Source organism: Rhea pennata, chromosome 1, assembly GCF_028389875.1.
Source record: "Rhea pennata isolate bPtePen1 chromosome 1, bPtePen1.pri, whole genome shotgun sequence".
Lineage (NCBI taxonomy): Eukaryota > Metazoa > Chordata > Aves > Rheiformes > Rheidae > Rhea > Rhea pennata.
The window spans coordinates 213,900,402-213,924,027 of record NC_084663.1 but is presented as its reverse complement, the minus strand read 5'-3'; the positions used below and the strand labels follow the sequence as shown (position 1 = coordinate 213,924,027).

Below are 23,626 nucleotides of genomic sequence, written 5' to 3'. Positions count from 1 at the left end.
TGCACTAAGAGTTAAACTGTCGCTGAGATTTTGCTATTTAGACAAGATGAAGTATGGACTACAGTAACTGTCTTGCAAATGACTTTTGATACCACTTTAATAACTTGTCCAAACACTTCCTGAGTAGTTTAGTAGAATATCAAACTGTTTTTACTTCACTGTAGAGCTCTAAGCACACGATCATCCTCCTTCCTGTACATCACTTTCAAGAGGGCAGTGAACTTGAACATTTATATCTGGAGAAGAAATTTGAGGAATAGGACTGCCTGTGTGTGGGTGTATAAAGATTAAACCAATTTCCTGTTGTCTGAGACTGATTGGAAGGCCTAGTCTTACAGACGATAGCCTTCCAAGCCTTCATGACTTAATACTTTATTTCACAATACGTTTTTGAAAAAGAGAAAGTTTAGCTAAGTATATTTGTCCCTATTGGGCCATTTACCTGTGTTCTGCAAGATTTTTTCAGGATTAGCTCCTGCCTGAGTTCTTCTATTCCCAGATATTGGAGAGTCAGTCCTACAAACTCTCGAAGGACTTTAGTTGCTATAGAAAAGCTCAAATATCTTTACTAGTAGTTTTCTTTCTAAACTAATAGCTCGTGTTTCTCATCTGCTCCTAAATGAATTGAATGTAGCAATTAATATGCATTATTGGAATTCTTTATTTCAGTAACATGTTCTTAAACAGCTTTTCTAACTCCAGTGTAAACTGTTGAATAATTATGTTGAGGTTTTTTCCATACTCAGTTTTTATTATAATACATTGCATCATGGTTGTTAATTATGTTAAACATTTTTCTTGGCTTCATACTTTTTTTCTGGACTACAAGTTTGCCTCTCTGACATCCATATTAAGAGCTTCTAAAAATCTTGCATCGGGGTTTTTTCACTCAAGTAGTTTAAGTTTTTGGTTTCAATATTATACTACATAGAAGTATTACTTCCTTCATCATCTTTCTAGTTTCTGTGCTGGATTTTTAAAGCCCTTACTCTAAGCTGCTTTATTTTCAGAGCTGTTTTTCTGCAGAAGTATAATAATATTATTTTGGGAATCTTTTGTGCAGTTCAGATTTGTTTTCTTGGATGATCTCATTCTCAAAGTTCTAGCAGAAGTATTCCATTCTGTGTGCTGTAATTACTATTATTGCAATTAGAGTCTATTAAAAAAAATAGGATTCTGTGGTGAGAATTTATCACTAGTGTCTGGCCCCATTACTGAGGGTTGCAATATTTCTCCCATAAATCTGCTTTTATGACTTTCTGAACTACCAAGGTAAGGCAAGGGTATCATTTTCCATTAGTATCTCATTAATGTGTTTCTCCAATTGTGCCTTTCAGCATCTTCAGAGTATATCATATATTTAAGAGTAAAGAGTATCATTCCACTAGAAGATTTGGAGTCTGAAAGAATCCAGTGCAAATGATGGATGTATAACTAGGATTTAGGCTGTCCGGGACAGTAGCATGTGCTTCTGCTCCAGTGTCAAACGTTGTTGCTGAATAAACTCCTTAAATTCCTTACTATTCTTAAGAACCAGAAATATAGCGCTTTATCCTGTTCTTGTAAACAAGTAAGAAAGCTAAAATTAAAAAACATGTATGATATGTTCTGATATTGTCTTTCATGTCCTTCATTGAATGCTTCTATTAGTTTACTTCTGGATTTTTTAAAAAAGAATAGCCAACTGCAAAATGAGGAACATTAAGTCTGGAGCTAGATGTATGTAATTAATTGCTTGTGGCGGCATTGTCATTGTCGTAGTATTTTTAGGTAGTCTTTGTTTGACTACTTTTATTTAAATCCTCATATAATCTACATGTAGTGCTTAGTAAATGCCTGTCTTTTTGCTAATTTGGATCTACTGAATCTTTTGAAATACTATCAATCTTCCTGTGCGTTTTAATGTGAGTACAGTAAGGTACACTTATGGCATCTGTTTGGGAGTCTTTAGCTTGTGTTAACTCAAAGCTATTTTCAGTTGCTGCATTTGTAATTGAAACTTCACATGGCATTTTTACAGCCTGACAGTTGAATCTTTACGAATAGAATCGTAGTTTCATCAAGCTACATTAGACAGCTTGCAACTATGTATACTTCCCTAAGAAAAATAATGTTCTTTAGAGGATTTAATCATCTTCTGGGTACCATATATGTATCTAGAGAAGTAAAATGCATATTTTCAGCAATTACCTCTGAATTTTTGCCTGCACGTTCATACTGTATCTTTGGGGGTAAAAAAAAAATATATATTTTATATAAAATATATATATTTTAAGGAACTTCCCAGCTATAGATCTCCCTTACAAATTACCCGTTACATAGAATAGTTTCAAGAAATAACTTTGTCGTCATTTCTTTGTAGTAGTAATAGTAAACAGAGGCTGAATACTACAAGCTGTCTGTTACCAAGAGCTGGAAGAAGTGCCTTTGGGGAAGGGCTGATCCAGCCTTGCCATGTTGTGTGTTCTTGTCTGTACCTTTCCTGATAATCGTAGTTAGAGACATGCTCAAAGATCCTTTGGGATGGTCTAGTCTTATTTTCTTACATGCCGGTAAAATCTCCACAGTTCACATCATGAATATTTGGCATTAGTTGACCCAAGGTTATAGTAACCTACTCTAAGGTTTCTTTGACTTCTTACCATTTTAGAAGGTTTAAGGTCTTTTCTTCCACTTTCCTTGACATATACAGACACCAGCAGACTTAGGGAAAGGATTCACAAACAGCTGTGATACCTTACTTTTTTTTTTTCAGTTATGTTCTATTGTTTGCAGTTATGAAAAACAATATAAGGAGAAGTGAAATTTAGCATGCAACTTTTTTGTTGCCCTAAGGACTTGGCTTTGCCAACAGGGACACTGACAAGTAGGACTAGACCTTTTTCATTGTCAGATCTCCATCTTGTGAGCTGAAATTGAACTTCAGAAAAAAATGTTGGACAATTAACGATTTTTTTTCTGGACAAACAGCTGTAAGAGCTAGAATTTTTATGTGAAGTAAGATTGAACAACAACTGAAGTGCTTAAAAAAATTTATACAAGCTACTTGCATTTTTGTTGAATAACTGGAAACAGTAAGCAGTTTCATGATTAGTTTACTGACTTGCTTAGTTGGAATTGCTTCTGTTCTAAATGGTTTTGTAAATTATGCTAATAGCAGTCTTCTCTGAACACCTTCTGTTGCCATTAAACATGGGAAACATCTGTTATGTTCATTAACGTCTGTTTGTCTGCTCTACTGCTCTCATAGAAAACAGAATCAAAATTACATGCTGTTTGCAGTCAAAGGTGTCACATCAGATCTAGAAGTAATTCTCTGGAAATAATTTCTGTGATGGATTATACCTCAAGATGCCTTTTCCTGAAGCTCAGCTTCACTGTTACTGCAAACTTTGATTGCGTTAGACTGTAATTCACAGTCAGTTTTCATATTATTGTTTAGGTAAGCTTTCAAAAATTTGCTATGACGAGCCATGGTCATAGAGAACTGCTGGGGTGAGACTTTATCCGTAAGACGAGCCCGAGTGTGTCCAACCTCGTATCAGAGGCATGTCAGCACTCCAAACTGGCAGTAATTCTCTAGGTGCTGAAAGCTTGTAGCCCACGTGGCAGGTGAAAAAGATGATGATTAAAAAAAAGAAGTCACCTTTCACTAGGTTGAGGCTGTCTCTTGCATCTGAAGAATGCATCAAACATAAAATACAGATGCTGTCGTCAGGTCATCAGAGTACTTAGATTTCTCAGTGATGTTAAGTTATGAGTGGAATTATTCTAAGACTGCTCCTGGTCAGCTAAATCCAACATGCAAGTGCTGAGTCAAAGAGCTGCAGCATGGTGTAGTATGCAATGAATACTTGCATACTACATAAAAACATGCAATTTTTACCATTTAATTCTGACCAGCAGATAGGTTTACCCTAGTATGAGATGTTTTTAATGAGTTTAAGGGGCCAAATTTCAGAATAGATGGAAAAAATAAGAATAGTCAGGATAGATGTGCTTCTAACCTTCACGTGTTGAAGCAACATTTGAATGCAACACTAGCATATTTACTCATTTGCACTGAAAAGATGCTTCAATTGTACAGTGTATATATTTCACAAACTACTGGGTAATAAAAACTGGAGTATTGGAAGCATGATTAAAACAAAGCTTGTATCAAAACTAATTCTCTTTTGTTTCTTGTAAGTGTGAAAAGCCAGCTTTGCAAATGAGAGGAGCTAAGCGTGACTGAGCAGGCCTATGGGTAACTTTGGAGCTTTTAGAAATTACTTGTTGAATGAGCTTTGTCTAAGAGTTGTCCTCACTAATGTGTTCTAGCTCCTGTTTCAAGCAACATGAAATTTGAATGACGGAGTTGTAGACCTACTACAACTGGAGATGGTTACTGTTTTATGCTGTGACTTATCTACTACCATGCTGAAAAATCACAGCACTAAGCAAGTGAAGAGTAACTTTTCACTGACATACTAACATCTTTCAACCAGATAGAGAAATCTTTAATCATGTTGGATACTTTGTCTGAGATGATAAAAATGGCGACTTTGGGAAGAAATCTTGGCAACCTCAAATCAGATGGAGGGAGATGCCTTGTTGAGAAACCGAATAGCTGTCAAACCAAGCTGATTCTTTGTGGTAGATTGAGTGTGTGTTAAGTGTCCAACTATATTGCTTAAAGAATGCTTTTTGCCATGAACTTATCTTGAACTGTGTTTTATGTTCCGCATTCTTGAGGGTATTTATCTAGAAAGCAGGCTTATTTTATTCTTGATCACAGAAATAATCAGTGCTTTTTACCTTCACTGAGTCGGCAAATATTACTGTCCATGGATTAAAAACTAAGATGTCCCTTAATAAATTTATATGCTACTTTACAGAACTGTGGTTCTGGAAGCTGATTCTTTTTTTTCCTTTTTTTTTTTTTTTTTTTTTTATTCTCCTGGCCAGTCTGAGAAAAGCCGAGTTTGTTTATTGCAGTAGAAGAGACCACTGACCCCAGACATTTACAGCTGAAAAATGTTTCTATGCAGAAATGCTAGCTTGCTTTACTCCCATTGGAACACTATACTCCTGATGAGATTATTTTTCTAAACAGTACTTCATTTTTCAATAGTGGGGGACTTGACCTATGTGAAGTGTCTTCTAGTTAAAAATGATCCTTCTATGGCAGGAAGATTTAAAGTTCTGATAGCAAAGTTGTCTGCTTTGTCCTTATGGATAGTCCTTGCATTGTGTTATCCATCACAGCATGTATGTAGCAAGCCTTGAATTTAAGCCTGAATTCATTGATATGCATAATCTGCAGAAAACCATCAATGTCACTTGTTGCACAAATTGCTAACTATGCTTTTTAGGTGTCTGAAAGTGTTACTTGCTGAACTAGTAGAATGCTCTTTTTTATAAATGGGTGACTGTTATCGAGAACTGTCTGACTTTCATAATCTGAGTCTTTAAATGGTTTCTTTTTCTGTATACAGTTTATACATATTGAAGCTATTGCACATTCACCAAGAGCAAGGTTGCAACAGTTACACTTAATAGAAAGATGGCAGTGCCTCTGCTTTTGATTATCTTAGTATTGAGCTATTCATACAGGCGTTTTGGAAACATGCTTTATAAAGTTAAACTGCTGATGTGTTTTAGTTTCCCAGTAAACTAATTATCTTTGTGTAAAGTTTGCATGAGGACAGGCTTTTTTTTTTCCCCTTGACAGTCTGTATTTTTGTCACCAAGTTTGTGTTACAAATTTAGCTTTTTTCCCCAAGTAGAAACTAAAACCATACAGTAATGAAATCTGAAGTCACTTGTGATTTGTGATTCATATCTGTTTTAATCTCTTATCTACAGAAACAAAGTGTATGTCTCGTACTTTTTTTCTCTGCAATTGTTTGATTTCAGCTTTGCTCACCACGTAGTGATCTTACGTTTTTACTTAACACTTCTTAAAAACTTGCTGATCATTGGCAGACTTAGTTAACTCTTCCTTGTAGACTAGCAGTCACTCTAAGGTAAGTTTATGGCCTTCACCATCAACTGGTAGCCTGATTTAAAAAGGATGTACAATGTTGTGATGCATCTCTATGATTAAGTCTGGTTTTGAAGGCAGTTTCATATTTCTGAGTCTTTGCTGTGTTCCTTCCAACAAGGACCCAGCTGTTTGAGCATGTCACTTAAGACCCATGCCAGTCTCTGTTTTGAAGCAGCTGCAACTTCAGTGCAGCTTATCTGGGAAGGAAATAGGTTTCAAAATGGATTTCTGGTCATCTTACCTGTTTTGGTACTTAGTCTTGCTGCAGATGCCTTGGCTATGCCGCCAAAGCTTCTTGCACTGTGACCTTCTGTTAGACTGCCGGGTGGCTGAGGTGCCGGGTATCGTGGTGTCTGTGGCTCTTGAGCAGCCTGTTTTTCCTAATATTTGCATCAGGAAGCCCCTTGGAGAATAGAGGGTTTCGAGCAAGCTGGTTGGAGAATGGTAACCCTTCTCACTTCAGGCTCCTAAGGCTTGGTTTATTCTGGTTCAGAAAAGTCCCAACACTTTGAAATGATTTTTCTTCTCTTGATACAACATTCCTTTACAGTGAGAGAACAGGATGTGGCTGGGTTGAAGGTTCTTCGCTAGCTCCTTCCTCTCTGTCCTCCCGTCCCCTCTAAAGGGGATGAGGTTGAAATAACTTCAGTAAATACTTAATTAAACCTAGTTTTTGTACACTCCTCATACTTCAGATCATATCAAGCAAGAACTTGTGACTTTTCCAGGGCGTTATCTTGTCTAGTGTGGGCTATTTAGTTCTATCAACGGATTTAAGCCTGAAATTCTTCATTTCCGAAACTGCCATATTTTTTGGTACTGTTGTGTGAGGCACCGTTGTTCCCTAGATCTGATGGATGGTTCTCTGCTATCAGACCAGTGACTGTTGTAGTCACAGAAATTACATCAGTTCTTTATCTGTATAATAGTGAATAATTGGGTTTCAGCTGCGTTCTGCCAAGTCTGCTGTACACTCATCTCACTGCAGCCATTCTGCTTACTGTCTTCAAAGATAGGAAATGAAGGAAGAAAAGCCACGTCAAGCTTATTCTGTGACAAATTCAGTGGCAGAGCGCTCAGGACGTAGTCAAAGGTGCATTAAATCTGATGATGTGAAAAGCCTAACCGTGTTGGCTTCATATGCTTGATCAACTGCCTTTCTGGTATCAGTTAACTTACAGGTAAATAAATATTACCTGTGAAATGCATTCAACATCTTTTTTAGTTAATTTGGACATGAGCTTGCTGGATTCCAAAAGCTTATGGATATGCTCAGGATATGTTCGGGTTTGTCTCGTGACGTTGCAGTCAGAGGGGGAAAAAGACCTGTAAATCTGCTATTTTCTGACGCCATAACTACAACTTCAAAAATATTCTTATAGTGCTTACAAAAGTGAAGGTTCAATAGTTATTCAATGCTGTGAAACATCCAGAAACAGTTTTTGAAGACAAAAATGGTCTCCTATCTTGAACTGATAAATACCTCTCTTTTTGTCAAGTGTATCGTGCCACAGACAGTAGGCTCTGCTTAGGGCTTATTGAGGTAAGCTTTGTATGGGGGCATTTTTTCAGCCTGGAAAATATACTTTTCATTTTATACACTACTTTTACCTTAGTTTGTAAAACTACGTATATTAGTAGTCTTTAAACTTTTACATCACTTTGAAAATTTAGCTTATCTAACACAATTCCAAAGAAATTTGCCTAGGTTTGCCAAACTGGGTGCTATTTAAATTGTGCCACACTTACACTTTTTATCCTCACAAGCTAAAGAGGTGATGAGCAAAATCATTACTTCACTGAATTCTTGCTCAAAGACTTTCCGAAGGGGAGATTAAATTTTCAGACATTAATATAATTTGTGATATGGCAAAAGAACTGAACAGGAGAGAGATTAAAAGACCTAAAACATATGGTGTAATGCCGAAGTAGAAGCAGGTGAAAGCAGTTAAACAATTTCTTAAACTTTTGAAATAGCTGCCTGTCTTTAATATAAACTATAGATGATAAAAATCAGCCACCAATACATTGGTACGTATGTGATTTTTTTTTCTAGGTAAAAACAGAGGAGTTCATGAATCACAAAGCTCAGCTGTAAAGATATTTAGACTTGAATTCGTAAGAGCCTTGAGGCCTGAAATAAAGGCATGGAATAGGATTCCGATCAGCTTTTCTTGACATTTAACATCTGACTTGAACAGTCTTGTAGTGATGTTCAAGTTCATCAAACATATAAGTTACACTGTAGAACAGCATATTTGTTTAGGATATAAAATTAAAATAGATCTTGTTGCCTGGTAGGTACTTATCTAAGGTCAGCTCACAAAGGTGGATAGGGGAAGAGAAGTTCTTGGTGGTTATGGTAGAAAGATTTTGACAGTTGCATTATTTAAGTTGCGAGAATGGTGATTCTAATGCTTAAAACAGACCTCTGGTCTGGTCCAGAATTGATAGTTCTGGGTGACATAAGCAGCCTTTTAAAGATCTTTTTTGTAGTCTATTTGTTTTTTTTGTTTGTTTGTTTTTGACTTTTAAGTACATCAGTGTTAGTAAGGAGTTTTGGAGACACTGTAATAACAAACTTTCTGCCTATGCTGTTTAACAAGGTTTAGTCTATAAATTCAGAGTTTAGTAAGAGGATATGGGAGAAGGGAGAAAGAAAGACTTCTCCGCAGAGGAAGATAACTTTCTTTTTGAAAAAGAAACTTTTATTTTTAAAAAGAAGCAAACCGGATTGATCCAACTATAGGCATCTCACCTTGAACTGCAATTCTGAAAAATGTTTGCAAGAGCTCTTTTTCTCTACAATTTATCCCTGGAATTTCTAAAACTTGCTTTCAGCAGCACAGATGCAATGATCTTCATCGTGCCTTGAATCATAGAAAATAAAGCTGAAATGAACCTTGCAAAATTTAGACAGTTTCCACCTCAAGGCGAGGGATGGAGTTTGTTTAGATGTCATTTATACGTGACCCTGTGCCTCAGCTATTGTTACATTACCTGGTCTCTAAGGTAAGTTCAGGTTTCCTGGTGCTTGTAGCTTTATAATTATGAGGAGATCTGCCTGTGTCTGTGAGTCAACAGGTAGTTACAGCAACATGGAGCAACAGTTGGTGGTGTGATGGGTCACTCTGCAGCTTCAAGATGAGATTACTGCAGAGACATGTCTTACAACCGCGGAGCCTGTCAAAATAAAGGGCTTCAGTCCCCTGGGCAGTCGCAGCTGGTAAAAGCGTGCATTGGCACTCCTGTCTGCAGATCCTGTAGGTGCCTCTGGACCACGAGAATTTTTAGACATGAGCAGGAATACATCTTGAATGAAAATGTAAATCTGCCCTGATTTAGCTCAGCAGGAGTGGAAGTGGTAGTCAGCCTTCGTTAATTTTCTACGTTAACTGGAAGTGCAAACACTTTAAAAAAAAACAAAACAAAACAAAAAAAACCTCTTAAGGCTAAGTTGACAATTGTCATGTCTACATTCTTTGTAACCTTAATGTGATCTACTGTCGTAAGATTATACTTTTCACTTCTTTAGTTTCTTACAGATACAGCTGCATGTTACTGTCTGAGATGTATACTGCTTGATCAAATGCCATGTTAGGAAAAAATCTTGAAGACTGATTCCAAAGTAATGGCCTAAGAATCCTGTTGATGGTGTATTTGGGTACCTATAAAACTAATACATTTCAGAATGGTATTTCTTTTTGCAAGTGTTCACACTGACTACTGATTTTAAGATCTTATTAACTATGAAGTGTTGCAAGATCCTTAAGAACACAGAATTAAAGTCTTACCTTAATGGTAAGGTGCTGGTTTGGCAGTTTGAACTTCTAAAAAGAGCAGACTCTCAGGCCTGTCTTTTTTTTTTTTTTTTTTTTTTTTTTTTTTTTTTTTTTTAAAGACTGACTTGGGATTACTTTTCCTCTCAGTTATAGTGAAAAAAGCATTGTAACCTTTGCCTCACCTTTTTCATTTCACAGATCTTTTGGGAGGATTTAATGAGACTCAGTGCTCTAGAAACTTTCACATCAGTGTTAGTTTACACTGTAGACACAATGCTGGCGCTCCACTTAACCACTGCACTTTTATCCAAGACTTTTTCCTATTTCTACTCCTGTTTGCTAGGGCATTTTACAAGGAAATGAGAGATTCTTCCTCTTGCTCTTATGCTTGAGTGTAAGTTTTGACTTGGTGTGCCTGGCTCACCTGTGTTTCTTGGGAGCCAGTATGTTTGATCATATAGATGAGCAGAACTTTAAGCCTTGACCTACTAATACTTGTTTGCTTACTTATTGCCTATCAGCAAATCCTCCTTGTGTGTAAAACTGAAACTAAGCTTACCTGTATGCTTTGAAAAGCCAGCAGTTCTTTATTCTTAAAACTGCTTAGTGGTTGTGGCATCATGTGTTAAACACAGAATTTTATGCTAAGAAATTATCTTTGACTCACGGATGCTTCAATAGAAAAGGAGACTTTCTTGGGTAGTTGTTAACATGTGCTGCTTTCTGATTTCTGTGCCCATCTTTTAGACAAAATTTAAGCAGGATTATTCTTTATCCAGCACTTGGCCCGTGCATAGGAGATGTGGCAGTAATTGGTAGGGGGTGGGTTGAAATAAAGCAGTTGATTCTGCTTGTTGGAATTAAGATTCCAGGAAGAGAGAAGATCTCTATCATTAGAAACCCAGCAAGCCCAGGAGATGGGGGAGAGGTAAGCTGGAGGCAGTTTAGTTGCCATTTTTTATTCTGACTCAACTAAAATGAAATTTCTTGGAGTTGACTAAAAGTGGCTTTTAGCCCCCTCCATGAAGGTTTTTACTGGCTCCAAGGAGAAACAGAAACAAACTGTGTGTGACTAGAAAGGTTTTGTCTTAGGGATGTTAGTGTTAGTATAAGCCTTGAGTGTGCTTTGTGGCTGTAAGCATGATCTTGTACAAGTTCACTGTGGAAGAAACTGTTCTGTCATTGTGGTATCACAAGTAGAAGAATAACACTTTTGTCCAAAGTAATATGCCATGAGAAGGGAAGTGAGAGGGAGGTGAGCTAAGTGTCTAAAAATGTAGTGCATGTGTATTTTTTGAAACTTGTTATGGGATTGCCTCTGTTCCTGCAGCTGGGTAACACTTGTCATCCCAGTAATTCTTGTGAAAGAGAACAGATGACTCAGAGGAATCAAAAAAAAAAAAAAAAAAAATCCATTTGCATTTGTCACTGTGCTTTGAGATTAAATGGGAAAGCATTAAACTGGAAAAACAAACCTAAGCTTTTAAGATTGAGAATCTTCGTGTTATCTTAGATCTTAAATGCATATATTGAGCATCTTGTTAAAAATGTCTTGTGCGGTTTGGATCACTTCTGTATAGGACTCTCCATCTTTTGAATTTGGAGTGAGACACTTTTTAGCATCTTTGGTACAGTTGTGATAGATCACTACTGGCTTGTGCTATTTCCTCAGTACAGGCTCTTATCTTTACTGACATCAAACTCCTTGGGTGGAGCAAGAACAGTATTGATTTTAGGGATTAATGCAGTGGAAACATGAGGTGCAGAGTTGACTCCCACGTGGACTAACTTTTTACTTGCTTTTTTTCTTCTATCAAGTTAATGTTCTCTGTCATGAGCCAAATTATTGTTGGTTATACTCTGTCATTGAGTGATGTGCTCTTTGTATATTGAAATAAATACAACCAGAGTTTACAGCAGATATTCTGTTAGGCCTCTCTTGTAAATCGTCTGCATCAATGAAAAGTTATATTTCATAGTCACAAGATAAATGTCAACTTTTTTTAAACAAGGACGTGCTTGGAAGCTGCTTTCATAATTACTGCCTGCTAGTATGATATCTTTGCCAGAACAGTGTCACAGGTATCACAGAATAGTTGACTTTGAAAAGGACATCTAGAGATCATCTAGTCCAACCCCGTCACGGTTAGTACAGAATCAGTTACAGCAGGTTGCTCAGGATCGTGTCCAGTCAGGTTTTGAACATGTCCGAGGACTGAGACTCGGTAAGCTTTCCAGGCAACCTGTTCCAGTGTTTGACCACTCAGTAAAAGATTTTTTTTCTTATGTTAAATAGAACTTTCTATATTTCAGTTGGTGCCCATTGCCTTTTGTCTTTCACTGGACATCACTGAGAAGAGTCTGGCTCCATTTCCTTTATATGCACTGAGATTTCCCCCTAAGCCTTCTCTTTGCCAGGCTAAAGAATCCCAGTTGTGTCGCCTTTCCTCATATGACAGATGCTCTAATCCCTTAATCATCTTTGTGACCCTTTGCTCCAGTATGTCAGTGTCTGTGTTGTACCGCGAGCTCAACATTGGATATAGCATTTCAGATGTGGTCTCACTGGTGCTGAGTAGAAGGGAAGCATCACATCCTTGCCAGCGGTTTCCTAATCCAGCCCAGGATACTGTTGGCTGCCTTTGTGAGGGTGCATTTCTGGTTCATGCCCAATTTGTTGACTAGGACCAGGACACCTAGGTTCTGCTTTGTAAAGCTACTTTCTAGCTTGTTATTCCCTAGCCTGTCCCAGTGCAGAACTTGACATTTCCATTTGGACATCCAGAGATTTCTCTGGGCTCCTTTCTCCAGCCAGTTGAGGTCCCTTTTAATGGTTGCACATCCATGCGGTCTATAAACTGCTCCTCCCTGTTTTGCATCATCTATAAACTTGCTGAGGGTGTACTCTGCCCCCTCATCCAGGTCATTAATGGCTGTTAAGCAGTATTAACCTGAACATCAATCCCTGTGGCTGGACTCTGTGCTGCTGATCACAGCCCTTTGAGCCTGGAGGTTCAGACACTTTTCAGTCCATCTCTATTGTCTGTCTATGTAGCCTTTCTTTGCCAGTTTGTCTAAGAGGACATAGTTTAAACGGGCATAGCTTACCCTGCTGCTTCTTAACTCCTCTCAGTCTGTGCCAGTGCTTACTCAACATTGTGGATTGTGTGGTTTCCTTCTCGCGTCCCTCCCAAATATATCAAATATGTTTCTTTGGATTTATCATCTTAAAGCAAGAGTCTACCTTTCCTGCTTTAAAGTAGCTTAATGAGACTTTGTGTTTTTTGTGGGGGGGGAGAGGGAGGTGTTGGAGTTTTCAAGCAGATCAGCAAGAGTGGGTACAAGGTAGGTAGATATTGGAGTAGAATGGGCAAGCAGATGGTGTTTTGCATTTTATCAAGGGTTTTGTGAGTATAAAATACTAAAGTAGTTTTTGAATGTAACTTTTGACCAAATGTAACTAAAACTTTACATTGCAAACTTTGTACAGCATGCCAAAGTGAGATTTAATTTATAGTCATGTAGAAGAAACCGGCAAAAAGAATAATTTCTTATAGAGAGCCAACAGTTAAAGTTGCATTCAATTATACTCAATAAAGCACTATGTAAAATGTCATGGTTCCCATCCTTTAAGTTTATTGCTTGTGACCTTGCCTAAGAGACAAGCAAGATAATACACAAAAGAACTAGTAATAGTTTTCTGTATGTCATAAATGTGCATGTACAGACATACAGTGATAGTTTTCAAGAATTCTACGTAACTTGCTGCGTTATAAAAGTTGACATGAGAATTATGTAGTTTAGATTCTTTCAAGATTAATTAGTGGAAGTTAGAGGGGAGAATTATGAATGTTAGCCAATAAGGAAGGCAAACCTGATGAACAGAAACGCTTAATCTTCACCACTTACAAGAAATTGTGTGGGGGAGATGGTAGGAAGCACTGTTAAACAGTTTGTGTCTTTTATTCTAAACTGCACATATTGAAGAGCTCTGTGTCCAATAATAGAGAATATGTGTGTTCCCATTAGTAGTACCTTAATGAAATACTGTCTTACAGTAAAATTTGGCTTGTTTCTAACTGCTTTTATTGTCAAGCCTGAGTGAACTTTATGCTGTTAACTGTAAAGGTATCCTTTAAATCTAAATTCTGCTTCATTGGTTAGTGTAATTGTAGATATTGAAATGAATTTTTTGATTTGTATTTTACACTTAGGATGGTGTGTGGTGAAATTCTTGTGGGATGTGTTTATTTTGAAAGGCTTGCTTGCTTATAATGGGAGCAAGTTGGATTTATAGATCTGTTAAGTAAGGTAAGCTAGATATATGCTATTCAGAGTAATTTTTATATTCCTCAACTTGAAGTGACCTAGTGGGTTTGAAAGTAGCATAAAACTTGAAGCTGATGTCTTAATATTTGATCTGCTGTGATGATGACCCATTAACCTTTACTTCTAATGGCTCTATAGAATTATCCTTAAATGTTGCAAATGTTTCCTGTAGTGGGGCTGCAGTGAAGATTTTGTCTGATGCTAAAATACCCTCTATGTAATCACATCTCCAGAATGTGTATTTTTTCTAGTAGATACCGATCTCCTGTATTTATTGTCTTAATTTTGAGATAGGATTTGGTTTCTGATGTAATGCAGGTTTTCTGCAGATAATACCCTCAGCATTTTGATTAGGAACTATAAAACATACAATTCTTTGGAGACCCAAAAGCTTGTTTCATGGTGTAGTTGCCATAAACATAAGTTTTAGATTGTTCTGAAGTTACTTTATTAACCCTTGTGACCTGATAAAATTTAAGGATTAAAAAACAAACAAACAAAAAAGATGACCGTAAGAAATGTAGCTTACAGACATTTAGACTATTCATGGTAACTGCCTTGTTTGAGGCAAAGATTTGTAGAACAGATCAGTTAAAACCATTTATTGTAATGCAGTGTGCTAAACAACTTTTGATGCTTTACGGACTAGAAGGACGATTCTTTCATCTCAAGCAGCAGTTGAGAGAGAAATAAGCTGTGCCACTTTCCTATAGACAATCAGCTAGATCTGTGCATTTAGAATTCTGAAAAATGGTTTATATATTAGAGAGCAGGAATAAACGTAAGGAATATAGTAATTTTTGAGGGCTGTAATGAGCTAGGATGCAATAATTGGTTTGAGCCTTTGGTACATATTTGAAGCTTGTTGAAAGGAGAGGTTTTCAGAAGAGAATGCTAATATGAGAGCAGGAAAAGTGGGGAAGGTTATAGGGATAAATGTCCAAGAAGGCTGGAGGGTTTAAATGGGATGGGGAGCGCACAAAGATGAGGAGTTGCCTATGAACTCTTAAATGTTTTTTCTGCAGTGTTGGTCTACAGGCCTGCAAATGTCTTCTGAGTGTAAAGGGATTTGTACTCCTTTTCAATCTCAAAATAATTTAGTGAAAATGAGACAGTTTTTTCTTTCATATAAAGTGTTTTCTATTTGGAAATGAACTAAGCGAATGAAAACTGCTGAATACAAAGATAAGGTGGAGTTTGCTATCTTCTGTGCTGTTTAAAACATTCTTCATTTAGTCAGAGAAACAATGTGTCATTAGCAGGATTATAAAGCAAAACCTGGAGTAGCACTTCAGAAAACAGAATCAATGGAATGAATTTTGGTGTCAGTTTAAGAGGCTGATCTATGATCTACTAAAGCAGCAGAATTCCCCAGCATGTCCTGCTAGGGATGGGGGTGGTTTTAGTGCATCTGTTTTTGTTTTTTTTTTTTTTTTTTTTTTTTTTTTTTTGGAGCTCTTTAATTCTTTGCCCTTAAGGAAAGGGAGTCTGGCTTTTTAAGGTTTACTTATACATTTGGATAACTTCACCTTAAATATATTTCTTTTTTTCCTTTCTCATCAGATTTCCTCTATATCCAAAAGGAGGAGAGAAGCTTCAGTTTGAATACGGAGTGTATCTTCTCAACAAAAATATAGCACAGGTTGGTATATTTTCTGGGGGTTTTCTTAATGCAGTATGTACCGTCTGCTTCATGTCAATGTGGCATGAATATGCATCTCTTTGGAGGCTTCAGCTACAGTGCTGTTCTCTGTGGAGAACATCTGTGAATTCTTGGAGGTGTTCTTCAGCTCATTGGCTTTGCTTACCTTACAGCTTTGTGCTTGAGATTATCTTCTGCAGTGCTTAGAGAACCATGAAGCTTTTCCTTTTCAAATTGTAAATGCTATGTGTATGTTGTACTGTTTTGAAAATTTTAAATGTTTTCTGATGTTTTTGTTGTTCTGTTATACTCAAAGATCCATTAATTTCATTCTCATTGCTCTATCTTTAATTTTGTGATATTACTGCTCTGACTAGCTTTCTGTTCCTTTACTTAAATGATGAGATTTTCTAGCTTGTTGCATTTTCTCAGGTCTTGCAGGTACATGACTTGAAAAAGAGTCCTCTAATCATCCTTTACTTGAGGTAGTACTAATGAGTTTAATATGGAATTCAGAAAATTTTTAAAAGCTAGTCTGTAAGGGAACTTGAGAAGGTGTCTTGACCAATGTCCCTGCCCTGGGGCAGAGTCAGCTGCTCTTATGCCATCCCTGACAGATGCTTGTTTAGCTCCCTGCGAAGGAAACCTTGTCGTCGAAGTACTCTATCCCACTGCTTGGCTGTTCTTGCTTCTTTTTAACTAGAGAATTACTTAATCTGGAAAGAGAATTAAATGAACAAACTTCTATGTGTTGGAAGATAATCTCTGTTCTTAGGTGTTGTCTCGTGGGCCATATTTCTTGATTTCTGTGCATTCTTGCTGCTTGCCTATTCTCAATCTGATCCACGTTTTTATTGAAGTGCAGTGCCCAAAACTGGATACAGTGTTCAGCTGAGTTGCCTTCAAATTGCTGAGTGGGATCAGAGAAGTGCTTCAGAGGTCTTGCTGTTTTCCTCTGTTCGTATGTCCCAGTAGGTTTGTAGGTCTAGTACTGCTAACTTTGTGTGATTCGCTGCACCCTGCAATCCTCAAGCCTCTTCTGAGTAGCAGCAAAATAGCCCTTTCTATATTTGTGCACTCCTTTAATTAGTGTTTTACATGCTGTACCTTGAAAATATTCCTAAAGTGGTACCTATATTTTTTTTTAATCATGTCTGATTTCATAAAAATGAATCTTGGGAAAGGCAGAGTGAGAACTCAGCCTTAGCATCACGCTGTGTGTAAACCTCTTCTGTATTTGTTCAGATCTCCAGTATTTTCTTTAGGTGATCTGAATAAATCATAGACCCAAGTGGAGCCCTGCTAAATTAACGCTTCCATTTTGGCAGTGAGCCACTGGTTAACTACACCGAGAAAGTACTCACTAGCTTTGCACTCATTCTGTGGAATACTTCAAGATCCCATTTCCCCAGCCTACTTGTGAGCATTTTATGCTATAAAATGTCAAAAGGTTTCTTTAAATTCATCTTAGTTTCTAGCCTGTTTTTGAGACTTGGAATAAGATTGGTTTCACAGTTTTATTTTTAACACGATATTCTTTTTTTTTGTATACTTGATTTCTAATTTTCTAGTTTGATCCTTTCTTCTTAGTTTTCTCTTCCTCTACTCCCCACTTTTCTCAACATCTCCTATGCCACAACTGAAGTAAAACTTCTGGATCTTTTCATTTAGTTTGTTTGTTTGTTTATTTAAAACTTGAATTGCATTTACCTTTTTCCAGACTACTGTTATCTTGCTTGTGCTCGGTGTGTTTTGGAAGATAACCTCCAATAGTTCTGAAATTACTTAAAGGCTGAAATATCATAGAATTAAGTTAATCAAGTCCTGCCAGTCTTCAAAATTCACTTAACTAAGCTGTTAACCTGGACTGTGCCTCTGTTGCTGGTATTGGTAATGATAGCCAGCTGTTCACATCTGATTTTCATAGCGGAGATTAGTACAAAAAAGGGATTAAACACTCTTTCCTTTTAATGATTCGATAGCTTTCTCTGTTAGCATTAAATTGAATGCTTTCCTTAATCTCTACTTTTATAAAGGTATTAGTTCATTTTATAATTAACTTGTCATGATATTACTTGCTTTGCTTTTCAGCCTTTCATATTTTTATTCCTCTGTAATTTTGCAGAGGTCATTTTCAAGTCTTCAGTTTGTCCTTCAGTAATATGATGCAAGTGTTTGTGCTTCTTTCTTGACTGAAATTACCAACTCCTCATTGAGCCTCAGTTGGTTGGGCCTTTCCTTTTCTTGTAGTTTGGGTTAGTTGGCATTTGTGCCTGTGGTATCTCTTTTGTAGGAACTATCACTTGTTTCTTTTTTTTCCCTTTGACTTGTCTCAGAGACGTTACACTGGTTAGACCTACTGAAACCTGCTGTTCTGATTCTATTCTTGTCCTATTTCCAACATACTGTGAACTGTTCAAATCATGGCTATTCAGCAGGGTTCCTTTCCAAGTCCTTGCAATTGGTTCTTGAAATCACTGGCATATGCTTAAATTCAGAAAAGTAATTGAAGGCTTAATTTAACTATGTATTTTTTTTTTTAAGAAAGAGAAAGTTTCCAAATTTACTTGGAGTCACTGGTGTTAGCTGAACTGCTTAAAGTGGTTAGTATAGCATCAGTGGCTCACATACTTAAGAGTGTATGCCGTTGAATATTCAAACGTAACAAAAGTAAATCAGTATTTTTGGAGCTTTTACTGTTAATCAGGGAAGTGTTACTGAAGTCCATATAAATTGTTGTAGTCACCTTTACTTTGGTATTCTTGGTCAAATATTACAGCTTTTTATAGATCTGCCACAAGGAAATTCCATTGAAGCATTGTGAAAAATCTAACAGAGTAGGTAAATAACATGCAGAAGTTCATCACAGTGCCAGAAGTTCTGTATCCAGGGGCTGATTTGATTTTTTTTTTTTTTTTTTTTTAAAAAAAAAAAACAAAACCTTGGACTGTTCGAATCCTTTACATGCTTTTGTGGAGGCTTGAGTCGAACTGTTGAATTCAAGTGGCTTTTAGAAGATCTTAAGACTGTAGTGAGGAAAAACTTCCAGGTATGCTTAGTTCATGTGGGTGCAGAAAGTATGTTTGAAAAAAGTACATAATCAAAAACAAGTTTGGAGAGTGCGCAGCTGCCTCTTCCCTGTCTGCAGAACCTCACAGCCTCTGAGGAAATGGCACCCAAAGGTCTTGGCCTTGCTTCATGCAGCCAGTCCTAAGTGGTTATTGTGTCAGGAGATGATGTGGATCAGTTGATTGACTTGCTCTGACTGCTTTGTGAAGATTGGAGAGTATCTGAGAGGAACCCTGTAATCAGGAGGACATTAAATGTGCTGAAGTGTTAGAGGAGGAACTCGGGTCTCTGCTTTACTTCAGTCCTTCATGTGGGGCTTGTGATCAGAGTGAATGAGAAGCCAAGAGCCCAGAAAGACCTGCATCATCTTAAATGTTTGTGAAAGGATTCCTATAAGCTTCCACAGTATCACAAAGGTTTTTCTTGATTTCCCAACACCTTTTTCACCCCTGTAGCCTTTTGAGAGCAAAGAGTGAGTGGGGAAGAAGTGAGATCAGGTTGATATTTAATAAAATTACTGAAACCAAAACTCTTCTAGGGATGAAGTGGAACGTTTTAGTAAAACAGCAGGACAATAACAATGAAAACCACATCTTGCACTCGGGAGAATTCAGTTGGAATTAGAAGCAGTTCAGTGCTAGCTTGGTAGAGCGTTTATTTGGAGAAACTTGCTTTGCTGTTACATTCCAAAGTCAAAACAATGTGTGTTAATTCTGAGAGTTCATAATAACTTCCATCTGTACGTGAGCACAAATTTTCAGGCCTCATATTTTCTATTTGTAGAATCGGTGTCCTTACTAAATTCAGAGTAGCTTTTTGTTAGCTAATATTAGATTTGACCATAAATTTCCAGTTAAGATTTTAGCTCTGATTGTAATGAGCACACAAGTGTGGTATTTTTAAAAGGGAAATTAATGACTTATGTCTAAGAGCAGCAACAGTAATAACAACAACAACAAAATCACTGTCATTCCAGAGCATTATAAATGGTGAAGTAGAATACAGTTGCTAAAAGTGGAAGTGGATCAGTTCTCATAAATATCAGGCGCTGGGAGATCATTCAGCAGGCAGCTGACCCACAAGCTCTCTAGCTGCTAAGTTATTGATGTGTGTAGAGTATCTGAGGAAGGTGAGGCTTTAGCAGGAAACGACATGAACTCTTAACGTTGGTGCTTGCAATAGGGGAGTTTAGATTGGCTGTGAAAATCTCCCTTTATAGCAGATAGATTTGAGGAATTGCTAAATTGTCATGGGATTTTTGCGAGTGATAAGCAAATGTTTCCAGCATGTGGAAGAACTTGGTAGCATTTGCAGGAGAATGGCCATGTGTCTCTGAATATAGTGCAGGTAATGCACAGCTCAGATGAACCATGAACGTGGTCACTGATAAGTTGAGCCGTTACGAGTCTTTGGGCAGTAGTATTGTTGCTCCACTCTTTTTTTCATGGGGGGTGTGTGTGTGTTTAGAGATTATCTCATGTCTTGCAGGAGACTTATTTTCTTGGTTGTTGGTTATGCAGGATATCTTTGCTGCCTTGGAGGAACGTATCTGGGGAAAGTGCAGTGTCTGAGTTTCAAATCCCAGGCATGTAAAAAGAAAGAAGCTCTATTGCTACTTACCAGCAACTTTGATACATTTTTCCTTCACTCTTAGATCCTTCATTGCTTGGCCCCAGCCTCACTGTAGATGCATCATTAGATATAAAGAAATGATACTAACTATGACTTTACTGGACATTTCTATCAAGACTATCTCTATCTGGCTTTAGTGGATATGGCCTCAGAAATGATGGCTTCCTATCCTTACCTCAGCTACTGGCTGTTGAAAAGCAACTTATGAAACTGAGTATCAAATGAATTTGGACTCCTCTGCAAATCTTTGATTCCCTAAGGAAGTTAATGAGGTGAATTTGTGTATTTTTACCCCATTAATTGCTGGTGTTAGTGAGACTCTGTTGTTGGTGACAGTCTGTACCTTCTCAGGCATCATTTCTGTGTCTTCTGAAATTTCTTTACTTGTTGCACTGCATCTGTTAAGGTTTTTCTGATAGTGTTGGATGCATGGTCACATTCACCTCACAACATGAGACTTCCCTTCTGATCCAGCTTTGTCTGACAGCTATTGAATGATGTTAGTTTGATATTCCTATTCATATTTGCATGATTTGCTCAGCCATGGCCAAAGAATGATTCTACCTTCATCGGTCAGTTATTAGTAACAGATGAACCTCACTATTTGACAGGAAAAGTCACTTGAACAATCTTCTGTCAGTTCTCCAAAGGATGTTTATTTTCACATCAGTGTGTTAGAGATGCAAGCAATAAAATTTGTGTCCAGCCATTCTTTCACGTGTCTGGAGTCACTGTGTCCGCATGGTGGCAGACAACATTTACGTGCTTTATATAACCTGGTAGAGATGTTGAATCAGTCCTTCTTTGTCAGAGCGCTGCTGTCCTGGGAGTGATGTTCTTTGTTTCAGTTGTGTAATATATGAGGTACATAACATTCAGAGAAACACAGAAGAAAAGCAAAATATTTCTTAATGTTAGCTGCAGTCAAACTATTATCTTTCTAATAGCTAAGTGAAACAGAAGTTGAATGCTGAAGGAATGTATTAGTGCCATGTGTAGGAAACTACACTGAAATTCTACACTTAAACATGAAATGGGCAAGGTGTCCAGTTCCTGGCTCTGTAAGACTATTTAACATGTGAGCAGATCAACTTTATATTTTAAACTACTAAAACTTTTTTCATGGGAAATGGCAGAAAAGTTAGGAGTATAAATTTGTTTTGGCAGTAAACACTATTGAATAGAAGCATCTTTAAGAGTTCTGTGGGTATCGGTGTAGATGCTGTGGTTACGAGCCTTTGAGCGCAGGATACTGTGACTTACACACTGCATCTTTTATGAGGCCCCTAAACTAAGTTCATAAAATGTACAATTCAGAAAGAATGCAGTGTCTGAATTTGTGGCCAATTTGACTGCATGGGGAAGAGTGCTCTTGCAAGAGCACAAGTTGAAGCCAGAGCTGAGTCCTTGCCTTGCAAAGTGCCAAGCGTTCATTTTAATGTTAAGAGGAAGGAACTGCACCTGAAAAACCACGAAGTACCTTCTCCAGCTGCACAGAGCCAAAGGCTTACAGGAGAAGTTACATTCCTGAAAGTCTCCTAGGGTAGCAATGGGCTGATACCTAGCCAGATCACTAGGAATTGGGGAATTTGCATATGTGGGTTTTTTTGCAAACTTGTTGGAAAACTTTTTTTTCCTTTCCTATTGCCCATGCCAAGATGAAATCAGTTGAAATGAAACTGGATTAGTTGCAAATGCAAGCACACTTCTATTCAGATGAAAGCACACGTATCCTTGCCCACAGGCAACCTTGACTGATCAGCGAGGGTAACCTGCTCTGTGGAGGAGCAGATCAGTGCTCCCCGGGCTGTAGTGATCACAGCACCTGCAGCATGAGCCCAGACAGTGCTGGAAGCTGTGCTTCTTGCTCGGCTTGTAGAGGAGTGTGGAGGTGGTGAGTTGGGTTGAACAACATGGGTAGAATAGGAAGCAATATTTGAAATAGGAGACAAGCTGGGGGGACTGGGTTTCTACCAGGATGGTGGACATTTTTCTAACTCTTCCTTGAGCATCTGTCTCTTTGCAAGTTGACGGGTCTTCAAAAAAGCCAGCACTGCCTGCAGTGGCTAGAGCCATTTCCCCAAATAAATTTTGGGAGCCCCAATGCATGCCCTGTATTTTAGGTCACTTATGTGTATTATGTAGTTGTCACTGTCTCTGTGCAATAATTCTTGTTCAATCAGATTTTAACAAGTAGTATATGTTTAAAATAGAGACCTGGTAATCAAATGGAAAATGAATTCTAATATAGTTAAGCTGACATGCACACTTAGTATTTGTAAACTTAAACTGCTTTGTAGTTTGTATAAACAATGCTTTTTTGAAACTGAAAGAGATAGGAAAGTGGAATGTCTGTTATCAAACTGTGGCATATTGTAGGAGTCTAGGAGAAATACTCAATGTATAATTTTTTGTAACTAGTAGTTTATGCCCTGGAGACAAAAGCTTGACTTTTGAGTATCATAATTTGTTAGCATCTGTGAAGTAATGAACCTCATTTATCTGCTTGTCCTTTCCTTCAGGAACCTCCTTGTTTTCTGCTATGCTGCTATCTCTTCATGGGTGAAAAAAATCCATGTTAAAACACATAAGACCACCAGTTTATCACTTCCTGAATTTTTGCTAAGCTTCTGTTGTTTTTCTTTTCTCTGTCCCACCACATGCTTTATTTTGCTATTGTGTAGTCTAACATGCATGTGATGAGCTCTGTTAGGCGAAGTCTGTCTGTTATTTCTCTGCATAGAATTTGGCACAACAGGGCGCAATCCCTATTTTGAAGGCTTTGAGTATGACAGCCACTTAATCAGCCGTAAATATCTTTCAGGCTTCTTATATATACTGTGAATGAAGTTTAGAGCAAGCTGTTTTCCAACAGAAGGAATACGAGTGTCTAATATGTGTTGGCTGATTTACTTTTGTTCAGAATGCTTGGAAACCCAAAGCTTAAAAGCATTTAGTGGTTTCAATCTCTTGAAAAATTAAGGAGGTATGACATCTTTCTTTGGCCATGTGCATAATTTATATGAGTATTTCTCAAGCTGGTATTATATAAATAGGAAAAAAAACCCAAGCTCTATTTCAAATATAGCTGCTAATTGTCTTCAGGAAGGTCATTGCTTAAAAATCTATTGATTTTTATTTAAA

At 37.5% G+C, this 23,626-nt stretch overlaps 1 protein-coding gene across 2 annotated transcripts in view; it reads left to right on the top strand.

The window, feature by feature from the left end:
• The window catches only part of UVRAG (UV radiation resistance associated), a 97,183-nt gene that overhangs the window by 49,978 nt on the left and 23,579 nt on the right, over window positions 1-23,626 (top strand). For both annotated transcript variants that reach the window (XM_062567451.1, XM_062567450.1), the window contains exon 13: window positions 15,703-15,781. In XM_062567451.1, coding sequence (XP_062423435.1) covers window positions 15,703-15,781 — 79 coding nt within the window. The remainder of the gene's footprint in view (window positions 1-15,702; window positions 15,782-23,626) is intronic.